This window comes from Eschscholzia californica, unplaced genomic scaffold, assembly GCF_041429995.1.
Source record: "Eschscholzia californica isolate CP2 unplaced genomic scaffold, dmEscCali1.0.p SCAF_6, whole genome shotgun sequence".
Classification (NCBI taxonomy): domain Eukaryota; kingdom Viridiplantae; phylum Streptophyta; class Magnoliopsida; order Ranunculales; family Papaveraceae; genus Eschscholzia; species Eschscholzia californica.
The window spans coordinates 9,215,051-9,236,592 of NW_028238483.1; the positions used below are offsets into that span (position 1 = coordinate 9,215,051).

General features: G+C 37.1%; 1 protein-coding gene across 2 annotated transcripts; it reads left to right on the forward strand.

Moving 5' to 3' along the window:
• The first annotated feature begins 2,081 nt into the window (after window positions 1-2,081).
• On the forward strand, window positions 2,082-5,679 carry LOC147531610 (U4/U6.U5 small nuclear ribonucleoprotein). 2 transcript variants are annotated; one of them, XR_015227746.1, is made up of 2 exons: window positions 2,082-4,881; window positions 5,226-5,508. XR_015227746.1 is itself a non-coding variant. In XM_086648453.1 (2 exons), the coding sequence occupies exon 1, from the start codon at window positions 2,173-2,175 to the stop codon at window positions 2,824-2,826; it is 654 nt and encodes a 217-aa protein (XP_086504579.1). In that variant the 5' UTR covers window positions 2,082-2,172; the 3' UTR covers window positions 2,827-2,842; window positions 5,226-5,679. The 2 variants fall into 2 exon arrangements, 1 of the variants encoding a protein (XP_086504579.1); XM_086648453.1 differs by having other exon boundaries at window positions 2,082-2,842; window positions 5,226-5,679.
• The last annotated feature ends 15,863 nt before the right edge of the window (window positions 5,680-21,542 follow it).

Consider the following 21,542-nt stretch of genomic DNA (forward strand, 5'->3'; position numbering starts at 1 on the left):
AGGTATAGTATAAACACATGACATGATTTCAAGTTTGTCAAGAATGATTTAAAGCGTGTAACTGTTATTTGTTGAATGACTCAGATAGTTGAGAAGATACCGTAGTGTACCTGTGTAAAAAATATTAAGTTCTGGTATAAATAATGTGAACCATTGGATAAATTACGTTGTATACATGACAAATGATGATTTCCTCGTCATAAATGACACATAATTTACGAACTTGTTTCATAATTTGTATTTGATGTATGGTTATGTATGAGTAAAAACGAAAACAAATGCTGCTGTAAAGTTTGTAAATAGTACATAACTTATGAACAAGTTTCATAATTTGTAAGGAATGGTTGGTTATGTATAAGTAAAAACGAAAATTAAATAAAAGAAAGTGATATATACGTTATGTATATTAACCTCCAAATCATGCTAAATTGATCTCAGAAAATTAACTCTTTCCAAATCTGAAAATTAAGTGAGAGAAAGTGATATATATGTTATATATTAACCTCCAAATCACGCTAAATTGATCCTAGAAAAAATATACTCTTTCCAAATCTGAAAGTTAAGTGAGAGAATGTGATATATACGTTATGTACATTAACCCCCAAATCACGCTAAATTGATCTCAGAAAAATATATATACTCTTTCTAAATTTGAAAGTTAAGTGAGAGAAAGTGATATATACGTTTTGTATATTGACCTCCAAATCATGCTAAATTGATCACAGAAAAATTCGGTCCTTGATCTGATTCGGGAAGAGGTTGTTTTGATTTGGTTTCCAAAACTGAAAGGATGAGAGAGAAAATCTGATTTCGAAAATATCTGTTATTCCTATTTAATAGCCTAAATCACGCTTGAAACATGCCGTTTCAAAATCGGTCTGACCCCAATTAAAAAAGTAGTGGGAAATCTGAACGGGACATGAACGGTAATTTTTTTTATATAGTAAGGGTTTTTATGTCCCAAGTGTAAAAGGACTAAATACCCATTTTTTGGGAAGATTGTACCGTAAACTCTTTTCGAACATTATTTTGGGCCTTATACCCATGGACCCTTAAAACAACACTCACAAACATTGAGGCCAAAACGGAATTAACTCAAAGCGAACTATTTGAGCGGCCCAGTCTCAGAGCATCTCCAATGCAAAACTCAAAAGAAACTCTAAAAATCCTATATGTCGAGATTCAAATGTCAATCTCTAATTTTTCTCCCTCCCATTTGTCAAGATTGAGATCCTCTATTCGAATGACTTCTCCAATGCAACACTCTAAACTCCAAAACTTAGAGCATCTCCAATGCAAAACTCAATCTTAGAAACTCGGAGTGCCACATAGGATTTTCTGAGCTTTTCTTAAAAAATCATCTCCAATGCAAAACTCAACTAAGATCTCAAAGATGATGTGTCGAGAGTGGAATAGAGATATCTCAAGAGGACACTCTATTTTCAAAGTGTCCTCTTGAGATATCTCTAATTGTCCAACTCATCAATATTTAATTTCAACCAATAGAAATCAAGTCTTCATATATTTTCAAAATAACTAATTATTTTTTTACAAAAATAACCATAACACGTAAGTAAACTAAAAGAGTTTAGAGTGTTGCATTGGAGACATACAAGAATTGAGGATCTCTATTTTCGACACCTAAAAGTATGAATCTCAATTGGAACTTGACAAATAGGACGAATAGAGATTTTTTTGAGTTTTGCATTGGAGATTCTCTTAGTTATATGACATATTATTTCCATTAAAATATATGAAAATGTTGAGTTGGCACTTAGAGATATCTCAAGAGGACACTCTAGAAATGGAGTGTCCTCTTGAGATATCTCCATTCCATTCTCGACACGTCATCTTGGAGATTTGAACTGAGTTTTGCATTGGAGATGAATTTTAAGATAAAAACTCTAAAAATCCTAAGTGGCACTCCGAGTTTCTAAGATTTAGATTTGCATCGAAGATGCTCTGAGTTGCTTCTATTCCCCCCGCACCAAAGAGGTAGTAGTGGACTGCCTGTACTTAGGTCTCACTAGTAAGTGAGGGTAGGATAGTACTTCCACATAAATATAAGCAACCAACCAGTGTCCAAGTATCTTCTACGCTGAAAGCTCAAAACCTAAACTGGATGGATTAAAATCTATCTACAAACTTGGGAAGAACGAGAAGAGAGAGAAAATGGACAGAGTACGAGATAGAGAGAGGGACAGAGACAGAGATAGAAGAAGAGATAAAGAAGATCGAGACCGTGATCGAACCAAAGATCGGGATAGGGATCGTGACCGGGAACGAAGTAAAAGATCCCGTACCCCAGAAAGAACCCGTTCTTCACGACACACACGTTCCCCTGATCGTAGACTAAAATCAAGATCTCGTTCACGATCCCGGTCAATCGAAAAATCCCGACGCCACCATCACCACCGTCGTTCTCGTTCAAAAGACCGCTCTCTTTCCCCTGACGTACACCGGAAACACCACCATCACCACCGCCGGAAAGATGAAAAAGAAGATAAAGACCGTCAAAGGTCAACATCTTCTACTGTGGATGTTGTTTCGGAATTTGTTGATGGTATAGCAAGAGAACAACAACAGAAACAACAGGGGACACCGACTGATGATAATGGTGAGGGTGGTGTAGAAATGATGGATGCAGATGAGATTGAGATGATGAAGAAATTAGGGATTCCAGTTGGTTTTGATTCTACGAAAGGGAAGCCTGTTCCTGATGCTAATCTTAGTGGAGTTAAGAAGGTTACAAAAAGACAACCTAGACAGTATATGAATCGGAGAGGAGGGTTTAATCGTCCATTGCCTCTTGAACGAAATCGCTAGGTTACTCTACTTCAAGGTTAGTCTTTTCCATCTTGTTTCTCTTGTATATCTTGTTCATCTTATGATTTGTGGCATAGAATGTTTGTAAATCTCCGAAAAACATGTTTGAACTTGGAAACGTTTGACCTAAATTGAGACAAAGCAATGTTTAAGAAAACCTTTGATGTGTAAGCCTCGAGGTGCGCGTTGAGGCGAAGTAATCACGCATTGAGGTGTACGCCTCGAGGCGCCGCCTCACCTTGCGAGAGCACACCGCATTGAGGCGTAAAAACGCATTATAAAACACTGCAAAAAATACCTCTATTTTTGCAGATCAATTTCTAGAATCCTTACGACAACTTAGAAACCTCCTTAAACTACCATATGGACTATGAAATAGGGTTTTGTAAAAATAGCAAGTTTATGCTTTGTAGTAGTAGTTGGATAATAATGTCTTAATGGTATTTGGCTTGTTGGTTAATGGACTGATTTCTAATTATTGTGGACAGTTGAGTTGGTACCGTCTTACCGACATCCATGTAATAATTTGGGATTAAAATGTCATTTCAACTTCTACTTTAACTTTTATCGTGAACTATGTTCCTGCTCGAATGTGTGCAAGTTCATGCGAATTGCAATATATTTATACGTAACCAAATTATTATATGGAAGTTGGTACCCGATGAACTGTCTGCAAAGGCTAGACAAGAATTGTGTACACATTTCTGCGTGCTTTTTGGATTTTTTTCCAGCTCATAATGTGTGACAATCCCACCAGTGTAAGACTAAAACCACTAACTTACATTTGCGGTGTTTTATATGGTTAAGTTGTACCACTTAATGTTGGGCTCATGCCAAACCGTAATGAGGTGCGTTACAAAGAATACATTTAAGTGGATCTCCAACTTTCTGCTGAGTTGATGAAGTTTTGTGAACACCCCATATTAGTGCTATTTGGTGGGTTGTTAGGAGACGAATGATCTTGTGAGAAATATAGAGTGGTAATCTTTATAGTCAGGCTAATTGAGTAGTCATATATAGGATGCACAAGAGAAACATTGATCGAGATCAGATAGTGTCTTCTCATTCTAGACAAAAGTCTTTGAAGGGAAAAATGACGACGACGATAGATGTAGTAGTTGACAAGCTGTATTGCCAACTTGAAGGATTGCTAGAAATAGTTAGCATTGTCATCTTTTTCACTTTGGAAAGGTTTAAGGTTATATCTGCTTGACATGTTAGGGAGTTTAAAAGGGCAATTTGAACATATTGTTGGTTGGATTGTCTTATCTGAGAGCAAGAAATTTATTTTGCGACTACATAGTTCTTCTGTGGAAGTCTTAACCTTGTTATTTACATTCAAGTCTCCTAGTAGAATACTTCTCTTGTAAAATTTTAAGTTTGGTTAAGCCGTATGCCATGAGAGATTTGGTCGCTTTTCGTCTGAAGGGCGCACACATTTGAAGGCTGAAACAAATGCACACTTCACAAATTGGGGTACATTTTTTTTTTTGAAAAATTTGAATTAATAATGGATAAATAGGAGTAATTACTAAGTGGATGAAAGGGATGAAAGGAAGCATTAGATTTGCTATAAGTAATTAGAAATTGGGGGCGCACTTGTGAAAAATGGGTTTAATATGGAAGCATTGCTGGACTACAATAATGGCCAATATAGTGTCCGTGCATGCGAGTGGGTAACTTTTCCACTCTTAATGCATTCAATCTACACTCCCTAGCATTACTCGAACGTATTCGTCTTCCCAATTCGAACGTATTCGTCCGTTGCATCAGCTGGTGCCCCATAAACAAGTATTCTCATCGCTGTAGTTATCATTTGATGTTCGATGAACCTTTACGGCCGAAGGCGTCTTTCTTTTGTTCAAAATAGGGATTATGGGGCAACTATCATATTGAGGATATGTAGAAATAAATCACGCCTCCTCAGATATCTCTTTCGGAACGCATCACCATCATAAAGTGGTCTCCTCAAAATAGTCATGGATAAGTTGTTCATGACCACCTTCTCTGTTATGATATATCGTTCCATGCCCCGAAACAGAACCAACATGACGGGTACGCGGTTGTATCCCTCATCTTTGCTTGACACATTTCATATAAAATTGCATCATCTTCCCTAGCCTGAATCTGGCCTTGAACAATCATATTTATTAACTCAAAATGATTATCCATTTAAGAGAACTTAATATAGAGAAGATGTGCAGAATATAAAGACAAGATGTAGAAAATATAGATAGAGTGTTCTGATTTTGGATTTTCCCTTCCCACAGTTCCGTGGTTGCTCCAGTTGTGTTCACCTTGCTTGAAACAACAATATAAACCTGGTAGTTTATTAAATAGATTAAAGATTCATTTTTTTTAGTCATCCGCTCATTAGTGTTATTTAATTCTTTTGACAGGGAGGATTTAGATGGAACTTGAGTTCATTACTCTGCAACTTGGAAGAGATCTTAATATCAGAGTGATTTCTACTTGGTTGATACTGTAAGAAAGTTAGTCTTCCCTCTTACTTCCATCTGTCTGACATTGCTGTAGGAGATTCAAATGTGAATGATGCATTGGTCGGAGTTGTACTAGTTTCAATTACAGAATGCTTGTGAAGTATGTGATTCCCTTTCTAGATCAAAAATTTCCAACTCTTGAGTTACAGTTTTTATATTACCATTTCTTTAAACACAGAAACTAGGGTTCACTATGTTTATAAGTATCGGTTTTCTTTTGTTCGCACCACGAAGGGTGGTGGAGGCTGTGGCGCTTACTAAATGATGGCTGGAATACCGAATAGATTAGGGTGAGATTTGTGTCGATGTCGCTTTGAAACAAAGTTTTTCTAATCTCATGTTTCTGTATGAACTTTTTGTCTAGGTCTTTTTAGTTGTTTCACAGCCTATTTCTCTCTCTAGTGTTTTGTTTTCTTCATCTCTAAAACATAGTTGATGGTTGATTGGTTGTACTATTGATGTCCACACCATGTCAGCCAGTTTTTCTCTTCTAGCTTACCCTTCCATTGAAAGGGATAATAATCGAATCCAGGCAAGAATGAACCGCCATAACTTATAACCAAGGTTTTATACAAAAATTGGATAGTTCGTGCACTGTATACTTGTACGCATGAAGCTACTATCCAAGAGGAATAATGCACTGACAGTTTGTTCTTTTCTGTAATAGTTGTTGATTTAGCCTTCTCTGCGGGAATAACATCTTTTAGAAATGTTACTTTGATGTTAATATAGATTACTTTGATATCAATATATAATGTCAAATAGCCAACTTGATTTATACGTTCAGAGTAGGGGTGTCAATTGGTTATCATTTTGATAATCAATAAAGATTTTGAAACCGACAGGATTTTAATAAACACTGGATTTAATAAACACTGGTGGTACATCTTAGTATCCATAACATTTTAGTCCACACTGAGTACATGTGACGGGTACTCTACCTAAACTACGGATAGGCATTCTTTTTTTTTTTGTTGAAGGTACGGATTGGCGTCCTGGAGTAGTGTTTGTCTTTGTTTGGATTTCTACTTCTACAAAAACCATTGATATCCATCTATTGATTGTTAAGTTGTGTTTTGACCACCCAAAGGTACTCTCTGGTTAATTATTCTTTTTCTTATTCATGCACATCCCTCAGATTTATCTTTCTGACTGTTACAAGAGCTTTTAACTAAATAAGTCAAAATAATATTGAAGATGATTACAAGAACAACAAACATTTCATGTCAACATTTGATAGGTAAGTGGTTGATAATGTTGACGTAAACTCCAAAATCTTGGAGGTCCTAAGTTCGATTTCTAGAGGTGGATTCCATGGTTTATTGAACTACGGTTATAAAGGTATTAGAGCATCTCCAACGTGCTGGGGGCTGGGGCTCCCAATTTGAATTTGGGAGCCCCAGCCCCCAGCCTCCTCCCTCCAACCCGGGAGCCCCAAGCTCCCAGGCTCCCAAATGGGAGCCCGGGCTGGGGGCTCCCAGCCCCAATAATCTTCCCGTTGGGAACTCCCAACGGCTAGTTGGGAGCTCCCAACGGGAATATTGGGGTGGATCCCCTTTAAAAGGGGATCCACCCCAATTTTTCTTCATATTCTCCTTCTCTCTCTATTTTATCTCTCTCTATCTATTTCATATTTTCATCTCCTCTCTCTCTATCAATTTCTCCTCCATTAATTTTTTTTTTCAATGGATCCAAATGCCAATTTACATAATTTTGGCTATGTGGAAATGTTGAACTCCGATTTCAATTATGTCGATGAAGTTAATTTATCCAATGATGGGATCGAAGAAAGGGTCGAAGAAAGTCTTGATTGTAATGAAACACCAATGTCGTCGGTTTCTAGTAAGCGTTATACTAATGATGATGATATTGTGCTCGTTCATGCTTATTTGCATATTGCCACCGATGCGATTATTGGTAATGATCAAAGAGGGGGTACTTTTTGGAGCAAAATTACCGAACACTTCAACGAACGTACAAATCAAAATCGTGTACCAAAAGGTCTTAAATGTCGTTGGGGCGAAATTAACAAGCAATGCGCGAACTTTTGTGGGTATTTGGCATTGTTGCAAAGGAACCCAAAAAGCGGAGAAAATGATAATGATCGGGTAATTACTCTTATTTTACATTTTGACAACATTATGATTTATTTTTGACACATATTTGAAATTTTAAAATTTTATTTTTGTAGATAAAATCCGCAAAGGCAATGTTTAAACAAAACGGCAACAAAGATTTTAGGTTCGAACATTGTTATACAATTTTGAAAGACCATCCCAAATGGTCATTAAATTTATCTCAATCTTCGTCACACAAAAGAAAAAATTCTTTTGACCAAGACGAAGGATCTCCCTCAATAACCCAACAAAGACCACTTGGAAGAAAAGCAAGCAAGGAGGCTAGAGATAAATCCAAAGGTAGTGAAATTTCCGCGGTGCTTGAATTTTGGAAAGAGAAAATGGAGAAACAAGATAGTAGAGATATACTTATCAATGAAGCCATTATTTCGCAAAAAGAAAATCGACTACTTCAAAACAAACAATTAGAAATGAAAGAAAAAGAATTAGCCATTGAAGAAAAAAAAGTAGACGCTAAAGTGTGGCAAATGGGGATAGACTTGGTGGGCAAAGATACTTCGAACATGACTCCCGAACAACTTGCTCTTCATAAGATGTTGATCTCAAATTGGCAAAAGAAAAATCTATGAATTTTAGTTGATTTGATTATGTATGACTTTGTTTTTTGTTTTGATTATGTTTGAATTTTAGTTGTTTTGGTTATGTATGAATTTTAATTGTTTTTTATTAAACCCGGAATTTATGTATTTTTTTTAAATAGCACTTCATTGATTGAAAACCAAATACATAATCGAAATACATAATAACTCCCTACAAACACATAATCGAAATACATAATAACTCCCTACAAACACATAATCGAAATACATAATAACAGAAATAGTTCCGTTTAGTCGTTGCGATCTTTAGTATTCCACACGTGTTGTACAAGATCTGCCCTTAATCGTGTATGCAAATCTTTGCTTGTCACTCGACCAAGACGATTAAACATTTCTTCATTTCCCCCAACAACCACTTCTTCTGGAATACTTCCGTCAAAATCATTAGTCGCATTAGGTCCTTCATCTTCGATTATCATGTTATGCAATATAATACATGCCTTCATGATATCACCTAGTGTTTCTACATCCCAAAGACGTGCCGGTTCTCGGATGATAGCAAATCGAGCTTGCAATACACCAAAGGCTCGTTCAACATCTTTTCTTACCGATTCTTGACGTCTCGTAAAATATTGTTCTTGTGGAGTAAACGGATTTTGTATGCTTTTAACAAAACAACCCCATTGTGGATATATCCCATCAGCGAGATAATAACCCGTATCATAATGCTTACCATTAATCTCAAAATTAACAGTTGGAGCCTTACCTGTGGCAATTGCATCGAACACCGGAGAACGCTCCAACACATTGATGTCATTCAATGATCCAGGCAACCCAAAAAATGCATGCCAAATCCAAAGATCCGACGATGCAACAGCTTCTAGTATGACTGTTGGATTATGGCAATGGCCAGTATACTGTCCGTGCCATGAGGTCGGACAATTTTTCCATCGCCAATGCATACAATCTATACTACCGAGCATTCCAGGAAATCCTTGTTTTTCACCAAGTGTTAAAAGCCTACAAATATCAGATTCATTAGGAGACCTTAAGTAACGAGGACCAAACACATTGACGATCGTTGATACAAATTGTCGTAGTGAATCGATTGTAGTCGTCTTTCCAAGTCGAAGGTATTCGTCAATTGCATCTGCTGGTGTCGCATAAGCAAGCATTCTCATAGCCGCAGTTATCTTTTGATGTGGCGATAAACCCATTTTGCCGAAGGCGTCTGCCTCTTGTGCAAAATAGTGATTATGAGCAACCAACGTATTGAGGATGTGAAGAAATAAATCACGACTCATGCGATATCGATTTCGGAATGTAGCAGCATCATAAATTGGATTCTCAACAAAATAGTCACGCATCAGTCGTTCATGACCATCTTTCCTGTTACGATTTATCGTACGATGACCTGGAACAGAACCAACATGACGGGAACGTGGTCGTTGATCCCTTTCCCTTTCCTGTAACTCTGATAGATACAATCCAAATAAAAATTCATCTTCTTCCCTATCTTCTAACTCTTGTTGAATGATCATATTTGTTAACTCAAAATTATCATCCATTGAAGGGAGAGAGAAGATGGAAAGAATGTAGAAGGAAAATGTAGAGAATATAGAAACAAGATGTAGAAAACTTAATGGATAAGTGATTGTATTTATAGGTGAACAAAAAGTAAAAAAAATCGAAATTCAAATTCCCCCCAATTTTTTGGAAAATTCGAAATTCAAATTCCCCCCAAAATTTTAAAATTTGAAATTCAAATTCCCCCCCATTTTTTTAAAAATTTGAAATTTAATATATTAGAGCCAAAATTTAAAACACAACCCTCACACACATACACCACACATGTGCATATTTTGGATTTGGGAGCCCCTCTTGGGAGCCCAACGTTGGAGTTGCTCTAAGCCCCGGGGCTCCCAAAATTCAGGGGCTCCCAAAATTGGGAGCCCGAGCCCCACGTTGGAGTTGCTCTTAATAATGTAATAAATTTGTCGGGCTTTATGCCATGTTTAGTTGGGTTTTAGGCCTCTTCCATTATTAGTTTAACTTAGACCATTGTCGTGCTTACCACATCTTTATGATATTAATGTCTTGTAATGACTAACACATTGTAGTCAATTTCTCGAAATAAAAACAACAAACATTTCATAATTATTATTCAGGTAAAAGAACATATAAAGTCTAAAATACCCTTTTGTCAGTTTGTACAACTGATTATTTATTTTCTCTTTAAACTTTAAATGTATAAACTTTTTTTTTGAGATGTTGGATTTTAATAAAATTTATATATTTAGAAAAGTTTTTTCTTCAAAACTTTAAATCGTTTTTTTCATCTACAAGGTGAGTTTACAATATTTTTTCTGCAAACTGGATTTTCCTTTACAACATTACAAACTGAGTTTGCCTTTGTATTATTGCAAACTCAGTTTGAATATGCATAGTTAGCTTAAGTTATAGTAGTGGTGGCCAACGGGCCGTGCCGACACGGAAACGGACTGGCACGGCCCGTTTATTTGAGGACACGGAACGGCATGGAACGGTCCGTTCCGTGCCGTGCCGATCCGTCACGGGTCTGGCGTGCCGTGTCGGGGCTGGGATTTTAGAGCCCCAGACCCGTTAAACACGACCCATTAGACACGCAGGAACGACACGGAACGGATCGTACACGGCACGACCCGTAGGCACGGAACGACACGGAACGGAAACGACACGCTAGCAACGGCCCAATTTAGTTATTTGAATTTTTAAGAATTACTTAGGGTGTACTAATATTCTAATGTGTTTACAAATTGGTAGATTTTCATGACAACTACTTTATATTACAAAAAGAAAAAACATTAAAAAAAAGTAATACTTGAAATAAAAAAAGAAGTAATACTTAAAAAAAAAAGTAATACTTGAATTTAACAAAAGAGGTTTTACTTTTTTTTTTTTTACTTAAATTTTTTTTTGTTGAAACAAACTAAAACTTTTTTTCAAAAAAAAAAATAAATAAAGTGGTAAAGATAGTCCCACACCTAAACCACAAAATATAAAGTAAATGTGGAGAATCTTTATACAACTCTTTTCCAATAAAATAAACAAAGATATGACATAAACTCTGAAGTTTTTGTACATCACAATTTTTTACTTGAAAAAAAATGTAATGTTTCTTTTATTACTTTTTTTTGACAAGTAAAAAAAATATTTATAAATGGGTCGGAGCTACGGGAACGCCACGGAACGGCCACGAGAACGACTACGCGAACGGCACGGAACGACCACGGAAACGGCCAGAAACGCAACGGAAACGCCACGGGAACGGCTGGGCCGTTCCCATGGGCCGTTTCTGTGCCCAGACCTTTGTGGTCTGGGCACGGAACGGAACGGCACGGCTCAAACCGTTGGCCACCACTAAGTTATAGCTGCAAACTGGGTTTGCAAACTCGATTGGTACCTGCAACCTGGGTTTGCAAGCTCTTGGAAATTAGTTTGCAGCCCCTTTATATGACGTTTGTAAAATCACCAAAAGCAAGCACGACACTCCTAAGCTTGTTAAGGTGATGAAACTTAAACACATAGAAACTGAGACACCAAGTCATAAATAAACTTAAACACATGAAATTTCTATATTTAGAAAGGTTTTTTCTTCAAAACTTTAAATCGTTTTTTTCATCCACAAATTGAGTTTGCAATATCTTTTCTGAAACTGGATTTTCCTTCACAACATTACAAACTGAGTTTGCATTTCCAATATTGCAAACTCAGTTTGAATTTGCATAGTTTGCTTAAGTTTATAGCTGCAAACTGCCTTTGCAAACTCGATTTGGACTTGCAACCTGGGTTTGCAAGCTCTTGGAAATTAGTTTGCAGCCCCTTCATATCACGTTTGTAAAATCACCAAAAGCAAGCTCGACACTTTTAAGCTTGTTAAGGTGATGAAACCTAAACACATAGAAATTGAGACACCAAGTCATAAATAAAGTAGGTCATCATGCCCAATTTTTTTATACATAGAAACCGAAACTAGAGTTGCACAAAGACATTATCAACACGGGGAAAGGGTTTTTTGAGGAGAGAGAGAGTCTGGGCTGACGTCATCAGGCGATTCTCTATCTCTCCTTTACTATAACCCTAAAACTCATCCACCCTCAAGATCTCACTCATCGAAACCCTAATCACCTTCATCCTAAGCAATAAAGCCTCTAAAATGCATCTATTGCTCATGCAATAACCGCACCATCTAACAACTACCAAGAATACTTTTACTACAATCAAATCTAGGTTAAAGTGACCATAAAGAGAATATTCAAGTAGTAATTAATAGCTGAAAACAAATCACTCAAGACATACTCAGAGAGAAGGCCTACAGATTCAGTCGTTTGCTTTTCTTGGGAAGAAGCAAAAGGAGAAGATCAAGCAAAATCAGATAAGTACCACTTAATCTTCTTTTATTTACATCTGTCTCGGTTTCATTAGTGTATTTAACATGTGGCACAACTAATCCTCTTTGATAGGCCTAAAATAGGTCTATTCCCCAAGTGTAGGTGTCAAGTTATAGTATTTATAATAAGATCGAGTATCGTTCCAAAGGACAAGCTATTTTACCTAAATCTCGAATTAAAACCCCCTTTCAAATTTTTGATTTGATTTGGAAATTACTATAAAAAAAGAAAGCAATACTAATAGACTAATAAGAATGAAATCAAGGTGAGAAAAAGGATCTAAGGATTTCGATTTCACCACATAAATGGACTACTTAAGACAAACATTCAATCCACAAATCACTTTTTGTTTATAACTCAAAACCTAGCTTAATGAACTAATTAGGTTTCGGATAATATTCTTTAATAACACAATTCAAAATCAAGAATATTTGATTGACTATCATATAAAACTAAATTCCTACACTATCATTCATTATCTAAAAGGCATATCTCATCTAATAATTCAATAAAAGCATGAAATATCAAATTATAATGCATGAATGATAATAAGGTTATAGAATCAACATGAAATGACAATCAATAGGCCTTGAAGCTCAATATAAGGATTCATTGATTTATAACATATCTCAAAATAAGCCCAAATATGGGTTTCCTCTACACCCTAGATACATATTTAGCTACTCATGGAATCTAAAGTAATATTCATTGAATTTATAAAGTAAATGGAATTACAAAAGATTAATGGAAAGAAATCACCAAGAATGTTCAAAATCCATATTCCCATGTATCTCCATTTTGATGTCCCGTATTAGCTCCAAATGTCTCAAGAATATTACCCAAAACTCCAGATAATAGCTTATTAGAAGATAAAAGAAGAGAAATTTAGAAGAGAGATAGAAGAAGAAGAGATTTTAGAGAACAAGGTATGGAGAAATTAGAAGGTTAGAAGAAGAAATTAGAAGTAGAAAGAAAATGTAGAGAAGAGATGAAGGTGGTAGAGAAAGTAGAAGAAAAGAATGGGGGGCTAGGGTTTTTAGTTTAGAAGAGGTAGAGAGAAAATGAGGCTAAAAGAGGAGAGAGAGGCTAAGAGGGGAGGGGGAGAGTTTGGTTGGTCTTTTAGAAGTGTTTATATAGAGTTAGGGTTTAGTTGGGTTAAATGGTAGAAAAAGAATCAAAGAGGGCTACTTTTGGAATTTATAAGGGTTAAAGGATAAAACCCTAAACAGCAAAGTAACCCAGGCAGCCAGGGTTTGTGAAATTGATAAGGATGGACACATGTCGGCTCCAGGGTTCTGCTAGGGTTTCTGCAAAAAAGCGCGGATGTAGTGCTTCGCGGCTTCTGATGGAACGTACGGCAGCAAACAGCAGCCCTCGGATCAAAAGAACGCGGGATCTGGACGTCGGGGAAACAGACACGTGGCCGGGAGCACGAAAACTTAGCAGCTTCGGGTGCACGGGATTAGAAGAACTGGAGCTGAATCACGGCATCCGTTGGATATAGAAAACGCGACAACGAACGAACAAGATTAAAACGTTTGAACGGGACCACCAAGTTAAGTTGCTGCGCGCTCCACCGGATCAGGCCTATAGGGTCCACTTCGCTGCTTAGCGGAAACACGGGACTTGGATGCAACAGCCTCTAGGATGCGACATGTGTCTGTTGGGATAACGCGCGCCAGAATCGTACCCGACATTGTCCCGCTAGTCAACATCTTTTGACTGAACTTTGACCTTGGTTTATTCCTTCGTCCGGACTCCGATTTGACTTCTGTTTTCTCCTACGGACTCGTCTCGACCTCTACTTTTCACCCATGCACTGAACTTGGCCAAATTACCAAAATATCCTCGACTCTAAATGACCAAAATACCTTTGTATCCTTTTCTAACCGGTTTCACACCTAACTCTGCAAAAGACACTTAATCAAGAAAATCAACCATTTTATTATAATAAAGACTCGAAACGAACTAACTCGACTAATTTAAACGACTTCGATGGGACATTTTCATGACCCATCACTCTTACCAAGACGGGCTACTCATTAGAACCCTCACGCATGCGCCGGATTCCGAGGGATAGAAGACGCTCGGCCCCCCCTCTCTGTTTCTTCCCCTTTGATCTTCCAAGTGATTTAATTCTAGTAGGGTTCTTCAAGAAGGATGGAATTCCGCGTCTGTACTCTTACACGTGGTACACATTCACATGAAGAACATTAATTAGACCATTCTCTAGACATGCGGAGGATAGATCATCTTTCTACTCATCCCCATTTAAGAGTAGTTAAGTTCTGTATTTTCGAACAGAGAAGATTAGAATTCACCCTCTGCTTTCTCTTTCTTATTATGATGTCGACTAACCCCCAAGTTAACCTTGAAGAGCTTTCTCAGCTGATGTCGATCCAACTTAGTCTCTCAGACTATGGTAAACTAACCATCAATTATCCCAAACCCTCAGAGATCAAGCAACTACCTATTATTTCGTCTGGTTTTCTGGCTCGTCTGTGTTGCCAATATGACTATGGTATTGGCTTCATACGAAAGCACCTCTCTGCACAGTCGAGGTTCTTTCGAGAAAGCCGTATCTCTACCTCTGCTACTAGCCCCGACCACTTTATGATTAAGCCTAGGAATCTGATATCTCTTAATGAGATCAATCAATGTAGACCATGGGTTATTAGGGGATATCTAGTGGTTATGCAAGAAGTTGATTTTCCTTTTCATGGAGAGGTTCCTACATTAATGCTGGAACCGATGTGGTGCAGTCTCTCTGGTTTGCCTTCGTCCATCCAGAATCGCCATGACCTCGAAATAATATTTTCTTGCATGGGGTTCATTATGCAGATTCAACCTCGAAATTTCAGTAAGGTTACGAACACCAGTTTAAGAATTCAATTTATGTACGACGTTCGTACACCTCTGCTAGCCACTCTAAACTCGATTTTTACTGATGGAGGTAAGCCTATTAATTTCAGTTATCTTAAGTTTCCTAAGGCTATCTGTCATAAGTGTAGGATAGTAGAACACCCCATTAACCCCTGTATCCAACCTCAAGATCATCTAGACAATGTCCCTATAGAGGTTAATTTTGTAGCCCATGGTCCAGCAGAGAATTGGGCTCTCACTGTGGTTCCTCCCTCTATAGCTCCTTCCAACCCTATTCCTCCCCATGAAATTTTTAAGCAAAAAGGGAAAAGGAAAGACTTAGATAAGCTGATTGATGTTAAAATTGAAGTTGATGAACATCATCAGTTTATGAGTAAGGAGTTTAAGGAACACAGTTTGGGTCGGAGCTCATCTTTTTCGGGTTATCATCATGGTTGGCATTCGGGTCAATCTTCAGGGTCTTCTTCCTTTACTGGATATGGTCCTTCTAGCTAGTACACTCCCCCCCTGAGTCGGTCGATAGCCTGGAAGAGCGTCGGAGACACATCTTTGCTGACTCACTCTTGGAATCCTCGAGGCAATTAATGGAAAACAGAAGTGAAGGGGACAATGAGTAGTCTGTTCTTGGCTTGGATATTAAGCTTGTTTGGTTTTTATTTTGCTTATTATTAGTTCTATTAAGGTGGTAATCTTTACTTGTTTTGGTAATTCTCTATCAAAATACAATGATAGAGATAATGTTAAGTTATTATCTTGTTAAGTTTATCTAAACTTTTTTTGATGTAAGGGTTATGGTAGAGAACTTGGTAGTATCATGGACTGTTTAGGTGTTAATTTTAATTAAGATAGTTTTATATAACAATCATATGTTATGTGTTAAATTAGTATTCTGTTTGGTTTTAATGAGTATTTATTTGTCTAATATTTTTAGATTTTTTAGTATCATTTTAGCTAATATGTTAAGCTAGTTCATTTGTAGTACAAATAATCTTATCTCCCTTATAAAACTGTTAGTTAGGCCTTAGACTTCTGTTTCCTATCTTTGGAAGGTTCTCTCGAAGGTGTATTTAGATCCCCTGGCAATTACTTAGAACTCAATAGTAGCAGAAGTAATTCTTTAGTCAAGGGTCGTTCCTTTATTAGGTGCCTTTAGCATCAGAGTGGTAATAGTCTTTGGTGAGTGCCTTTAGAGGTCGGTCTAATCCTCATAATAAATAGCCGGGATTAGTCTAATACTTTAGCTTCGAGCCCTCCCTTCCCGCCCAGATAGGTGCCTACCACTCAGGTAGTCAAATATGACAAAGAATTTAGGACCCTCAGTCCTGAGTTGGAACGTTAGAGGTATTACATCTTTTAGTACTCGAAAACATCTAATGAGTCTTATTAACAAGTATAACCCTGATATTATTTTCTTAGCCGAAACTAAGACCAAATCCTACAACATTAATAAATATATAAAGATTAACAAACACTATGATCATTTCTTTGTGGAGCCGAACAATAAATCCGGGGGACTAGCGATGTTCTGGAAACACAACCTTACCATTAAAATCCTCTACTCGGATAATAACATGATTCATGTGGAAAACCATAAAACCAATGATAACTCTAACTACATCATTACAGGATTTTATGGTTGCCCATACCACAAAAATAAATTTAAACCTTGGAAAACTTTAAATAATCTTAAAGTGAATGATGAGGTCCCTTGGATAGTCATAGGTGACCTTAATGTTATCCTTGACAATCAGGATAAAGAAGGAGGTACGACGACATCAAATTCTAATACATCCAACATTAATTCCTATATTAATAACCTTCAGTTAACAGATATGGGCTATAAAGGTTACCCTTATACATGGAATAATAGACAATTTGGAGAAAATTTCATCGAAGAAAGACTAGATCGAGCCTTAGCCAACCTCCCCTAGTTTCAAAATTTCCAACTTTCCAGTATTTCTCATCTGGAACCTGTAGGTTCTGATCACCTACCCACTCTTCTGGTCGACACAGATTTGAGTTTCAATAAACCTAAACCCTTTAAGTTTATCCGTACCTGGATGTCCCACCCCGAATGCCACAAGTTTATCTCGGACAAATGGACTAATTATAGCAATATTCAAGTAAATCTTAAAAACCTTAGTAGACACCTTACGAAATGGAATAAAACTGTCTTCGGCAACATAGAAAACAACATCAAAGAATTAATCACTAAACTCAACAATACAACTAATAAAAAGGAATTTAACCTAATAAATAATCAACTGGAAGATTGTTATAGACTTCAAGAAACTTTATGGAAAGAAAAGTCTAGAAACAATTTTCTTTCGGTGGGAGATAAAAACACCAAATTTTTTCACTCTCAAGCCGTTCAGCGCAACAGGACCAATAAAATTATAGCAATTAAAGACACCAATGGTGATTGGCATGAAGGATTAGAGGACATCCAAACAGTTTTCACGTCGCATCTACTCAATATTAGTTCTTCCCATGGCATCAATCCTGAATCTAATATTCTCAATCTTTTCCATCACACTATTACGCTGGAACAAAATCTAGAGCTCACTAGAATCCCTGATCAGGAAGAGATTAACAGCGCCATTAGTAGTCTTAAGAAAGAAGCAGCACCTGGTCCTGACGGATACCCCTCTTCTTCTTTCAATCTAACTGGGATACAGTTAGCCCCAACATTTATAGTTTAGTCCAAGAATTTTTCTTATCGGCAGAGCTACCACAAGATACTAATCACACACACATTTGTCTTATCCCTAAAACTACAGCCCCTCAAACACCAGCAGACTACAGACCTATTAGCCTTCTAAATACCACCTATAAAATCATAACTAAAATCCTGGCTAATAGATTCAAATCCACTCTTCATAATATCATCTCCCCCTTCCAAGCTGCTTATATTCCAGACATACCAATCTCAGATAACATTATCATGGGTCAGGAAATCATTCATTCTCTCAAAACCATGAAAGGTGCCACGGGCTACTTTGGACTCAAGCTTGATATGTCCAAAGCTTTTGATAGGATAGAATGGAATTTCCTGACAGATATCTTGGCTAAACTGGGTTATTCGGATCATCGGATTAAAATGATAGACCAATACATATCTACATCCTCAATGGCAGTTTTAGTCAATGGGCGTCCGGGACCCACATTCTACCCCTTTAGAGGTATCAGACAAGGAGACCCCCTTTCTCCTTTTCTGTTTACACTCGCAATGGAGGGCCTAAGTCGTCTCCTCAAAGAGGAACAAGATAGCGATAACTTCAAGGGATTCCCTACTAATAATCCTAATCTCACTATCTCTCATCTTCTTTTTGCAGATGACTGCATTATTTTTGGACGCAACTCATTGGACAATATCCATACCCTCAAAACTACTCTTAATACCTTTTGCAATGCTTCTGGGCAGATGATCAATTACGCTAAATCTAATATTTTCTACTCTAAAAATTCCCACCCAAAATTCAAACGTCTAATCATGCGTTCTCTCAAAGTCAAATATGCTTCCACGTCGGAGAAATATCTAGGAGCACAATTATTTATTGGTGCTAATAAAAAGAAGATCTTTAACGATATTCTCCATAAAATAAAAATGAAATTAGACAAATGGAATCACAACTTCCTCTCTCAAGCTGGTCGCACTATAGTCATCTCGACTATAGCGACGGCTGTACCCCGATACCAAATGCAATGCTTTGCCCTTCCCAAAGGCATATGCAAGAGCATTTCGACTTTGCAAAAGTCGTTCTGGTGGGGTAAGTCCAAAGGCATATGTACCAAATGTTGGTCTTCTATATGCCTTCCTAAATTTCTTGGTGGTCGTGGACTACATTCCCCGGAGCTGGATAATCATGCTATGTTGAGCAAATTAGCCTGCAGGATTAAATCGGAACCGGAATCCAAGTGGGTGCAGCTGTTAAAAGCCAAGTACTTCAATAACGCTGAGAATCCATGCCCAGCTAAATCACATCACTCCTGGATATGGAAAAACATTAATAAATATCTTAATACCATAGAGAACTATACTATGTGGGAGGTTCATAACGGTAAAAGTATAGATATTTGGACCGATAAATGGATTCCCACTCTCCCAATTCTTTCCTACAACCAGAATTCTAATCTTTCTAAGGTTTCCCAGCTGATTGACCAAGGTAACTGGAATGAGACTCTTCTTAATAATGAGTTTGATACTGCCACTAAGAATCTAATTTTAACGATCCCGATATCGATATAGAGTGAAGACCAAAGAAAACGAACCCTTACTAAGAAAGGTAAATTTAGTGTCAAATCCATGTATCAACACCTATGCATCAGCATGAATTCACCCCAACTCTATTCTCCTAATTGGAATTTTCTTTGGTCTATCTCAGTTGTCCCCAGAGTAAAAATGTTTTTATTGAAAATTTGTGTTAAAGCCCTCCCAGTCAAGGAAAGGATAGGTAAATATATTAATAATAACCGCAACTGTCCGAATTGTAATGAGATTGAATCTATTGTGCACGCCATACTCCACTGTCCGCTGGCAAAAAATATATGGTTCTACTTTAATATTTTATCCGAAAAAATTAAATCGGTTAGAGAATGGATTTTTTCTTGGGAACATAAATCACAAAACGCTTACACAGCTAACAATATTCATTATGCTACTATTATGTGGAACATATGGAAGACGAGATGTGACCATTGCTTTCAACATGAAATCAATACGTTAGACAAAACTATTTCTATCATTACTGCATTCCCACAAAACCAAAAAATGAATCATACAAAAACAAAAAGAGAACAAGAAAAATGGAACCCCCCTGAATCGTCCTTTTTAAAAATAAACGTGGATGCTTCATTCTTAGATACACAAACTATTACAGGTATTAGTTTAATCATCCATGACAATGACTCTAAGTTCGTCGAAGCTGTCTCCTACACTTCTAGAAGCAGAAACTCGGAGGAAGGTGAAGCCATTGCGATTCTCAAAGGAATGCAATGGGCAGAATCTCATGAATATAAAAGAATCATTATTGAAAGTGATAATATTAATATCATAACAGAAAGGGAAGAATAATATACAATGGCAATCACAAATTCATATTAATGGAATCCAAGATATAAAAAGGAGGTTGGACATAGTAAAATTCTCACATACTAGCAGGGCTTTCAATAAAGCAACAGATAAGTTGGCTAAATGGGCAAGAAAGGAAAATAGATCGAAGGTTTGGAAACATGTACCTTATCTTCTTTGTAAGTTGTATTGTAATCGAATTCTTATTTCTAGTTAATTAATATATAGCTCTTTCAACAAAAAAAAAGACATTATCAACACATTAAAGAAAAAAGATACAAAAATTAAACACATTACCAATTTTCCTTATGATGTTCAACAACTAGCTAAAATGGGATCTCAAGTGCTGGTTTGTTTCGAGGTTCCGAGGATTTTCATCGACATCTCAAATTGATGGGCGACTTGGACCAGCTAGTGCCAACGAAATACGACACAAGAGATGAAAGTAATGTTGGTGCTGCAGTTATTGCAACATTGAAAGATGACTGAACAAGCATGGGCAAAGTTTACAAACTTTGTAGTCCAATTTTTTTTTTTATGCATGAAATGGCAGAGTTGATGTATGAAACAATCCGTGAATGGCCTCGGACTTAAACACATAGAAACAGAGACACCATGTCATGAATAAAGTAGGCCATCATGCATAATTTTTTTATAGATAGAAACTAGAACCAGAACCAGAGTTGCACGAAGACATTATGAACACATAAAAGAAAAAAAATACGAAGCTTAATCACATTACTGACTCTCCTTATGACGTTCAACAACTAGCTAAAATGGGATCTCAAGTGCTGGTTTCTTTCCGAGGTTTCGAGGATTCTCATCGACATCTCAAATTGATGGGGGACTTGGCCAAGATAGTGCCAATGAAATACGACCCAAGAGATGAAAGTGTTGTTGGTGCTGCAGTTATTGCAACATTGAAAGATGACTGCACAAGCTTGGGTAAAATTTACGAACTTGATAGTCTAAAGATTTCTCTATGCATGAACTAACAGAGTTGATGTATGAAACAATCCGTGAATGGCCTCGGACTTCTTGTTGTGGAACTCGAATATTCAAAATCTTTAAAAGGTGAAGATAACCCCTTCATCTAACTTCTCGTCTGGAACTTGCATATTCAAAAAACGAGTTAGGTAAAACTAGACGATGTT

Coding starts and splice junctions, on each gene's coding strand:
- LOC147531610 (XM_086648453.1), top strand. CDS start 2,173: ATGGACAGAGTACGAGATAGAGAGAGGGACAGAGACAGAGATAGAAGA.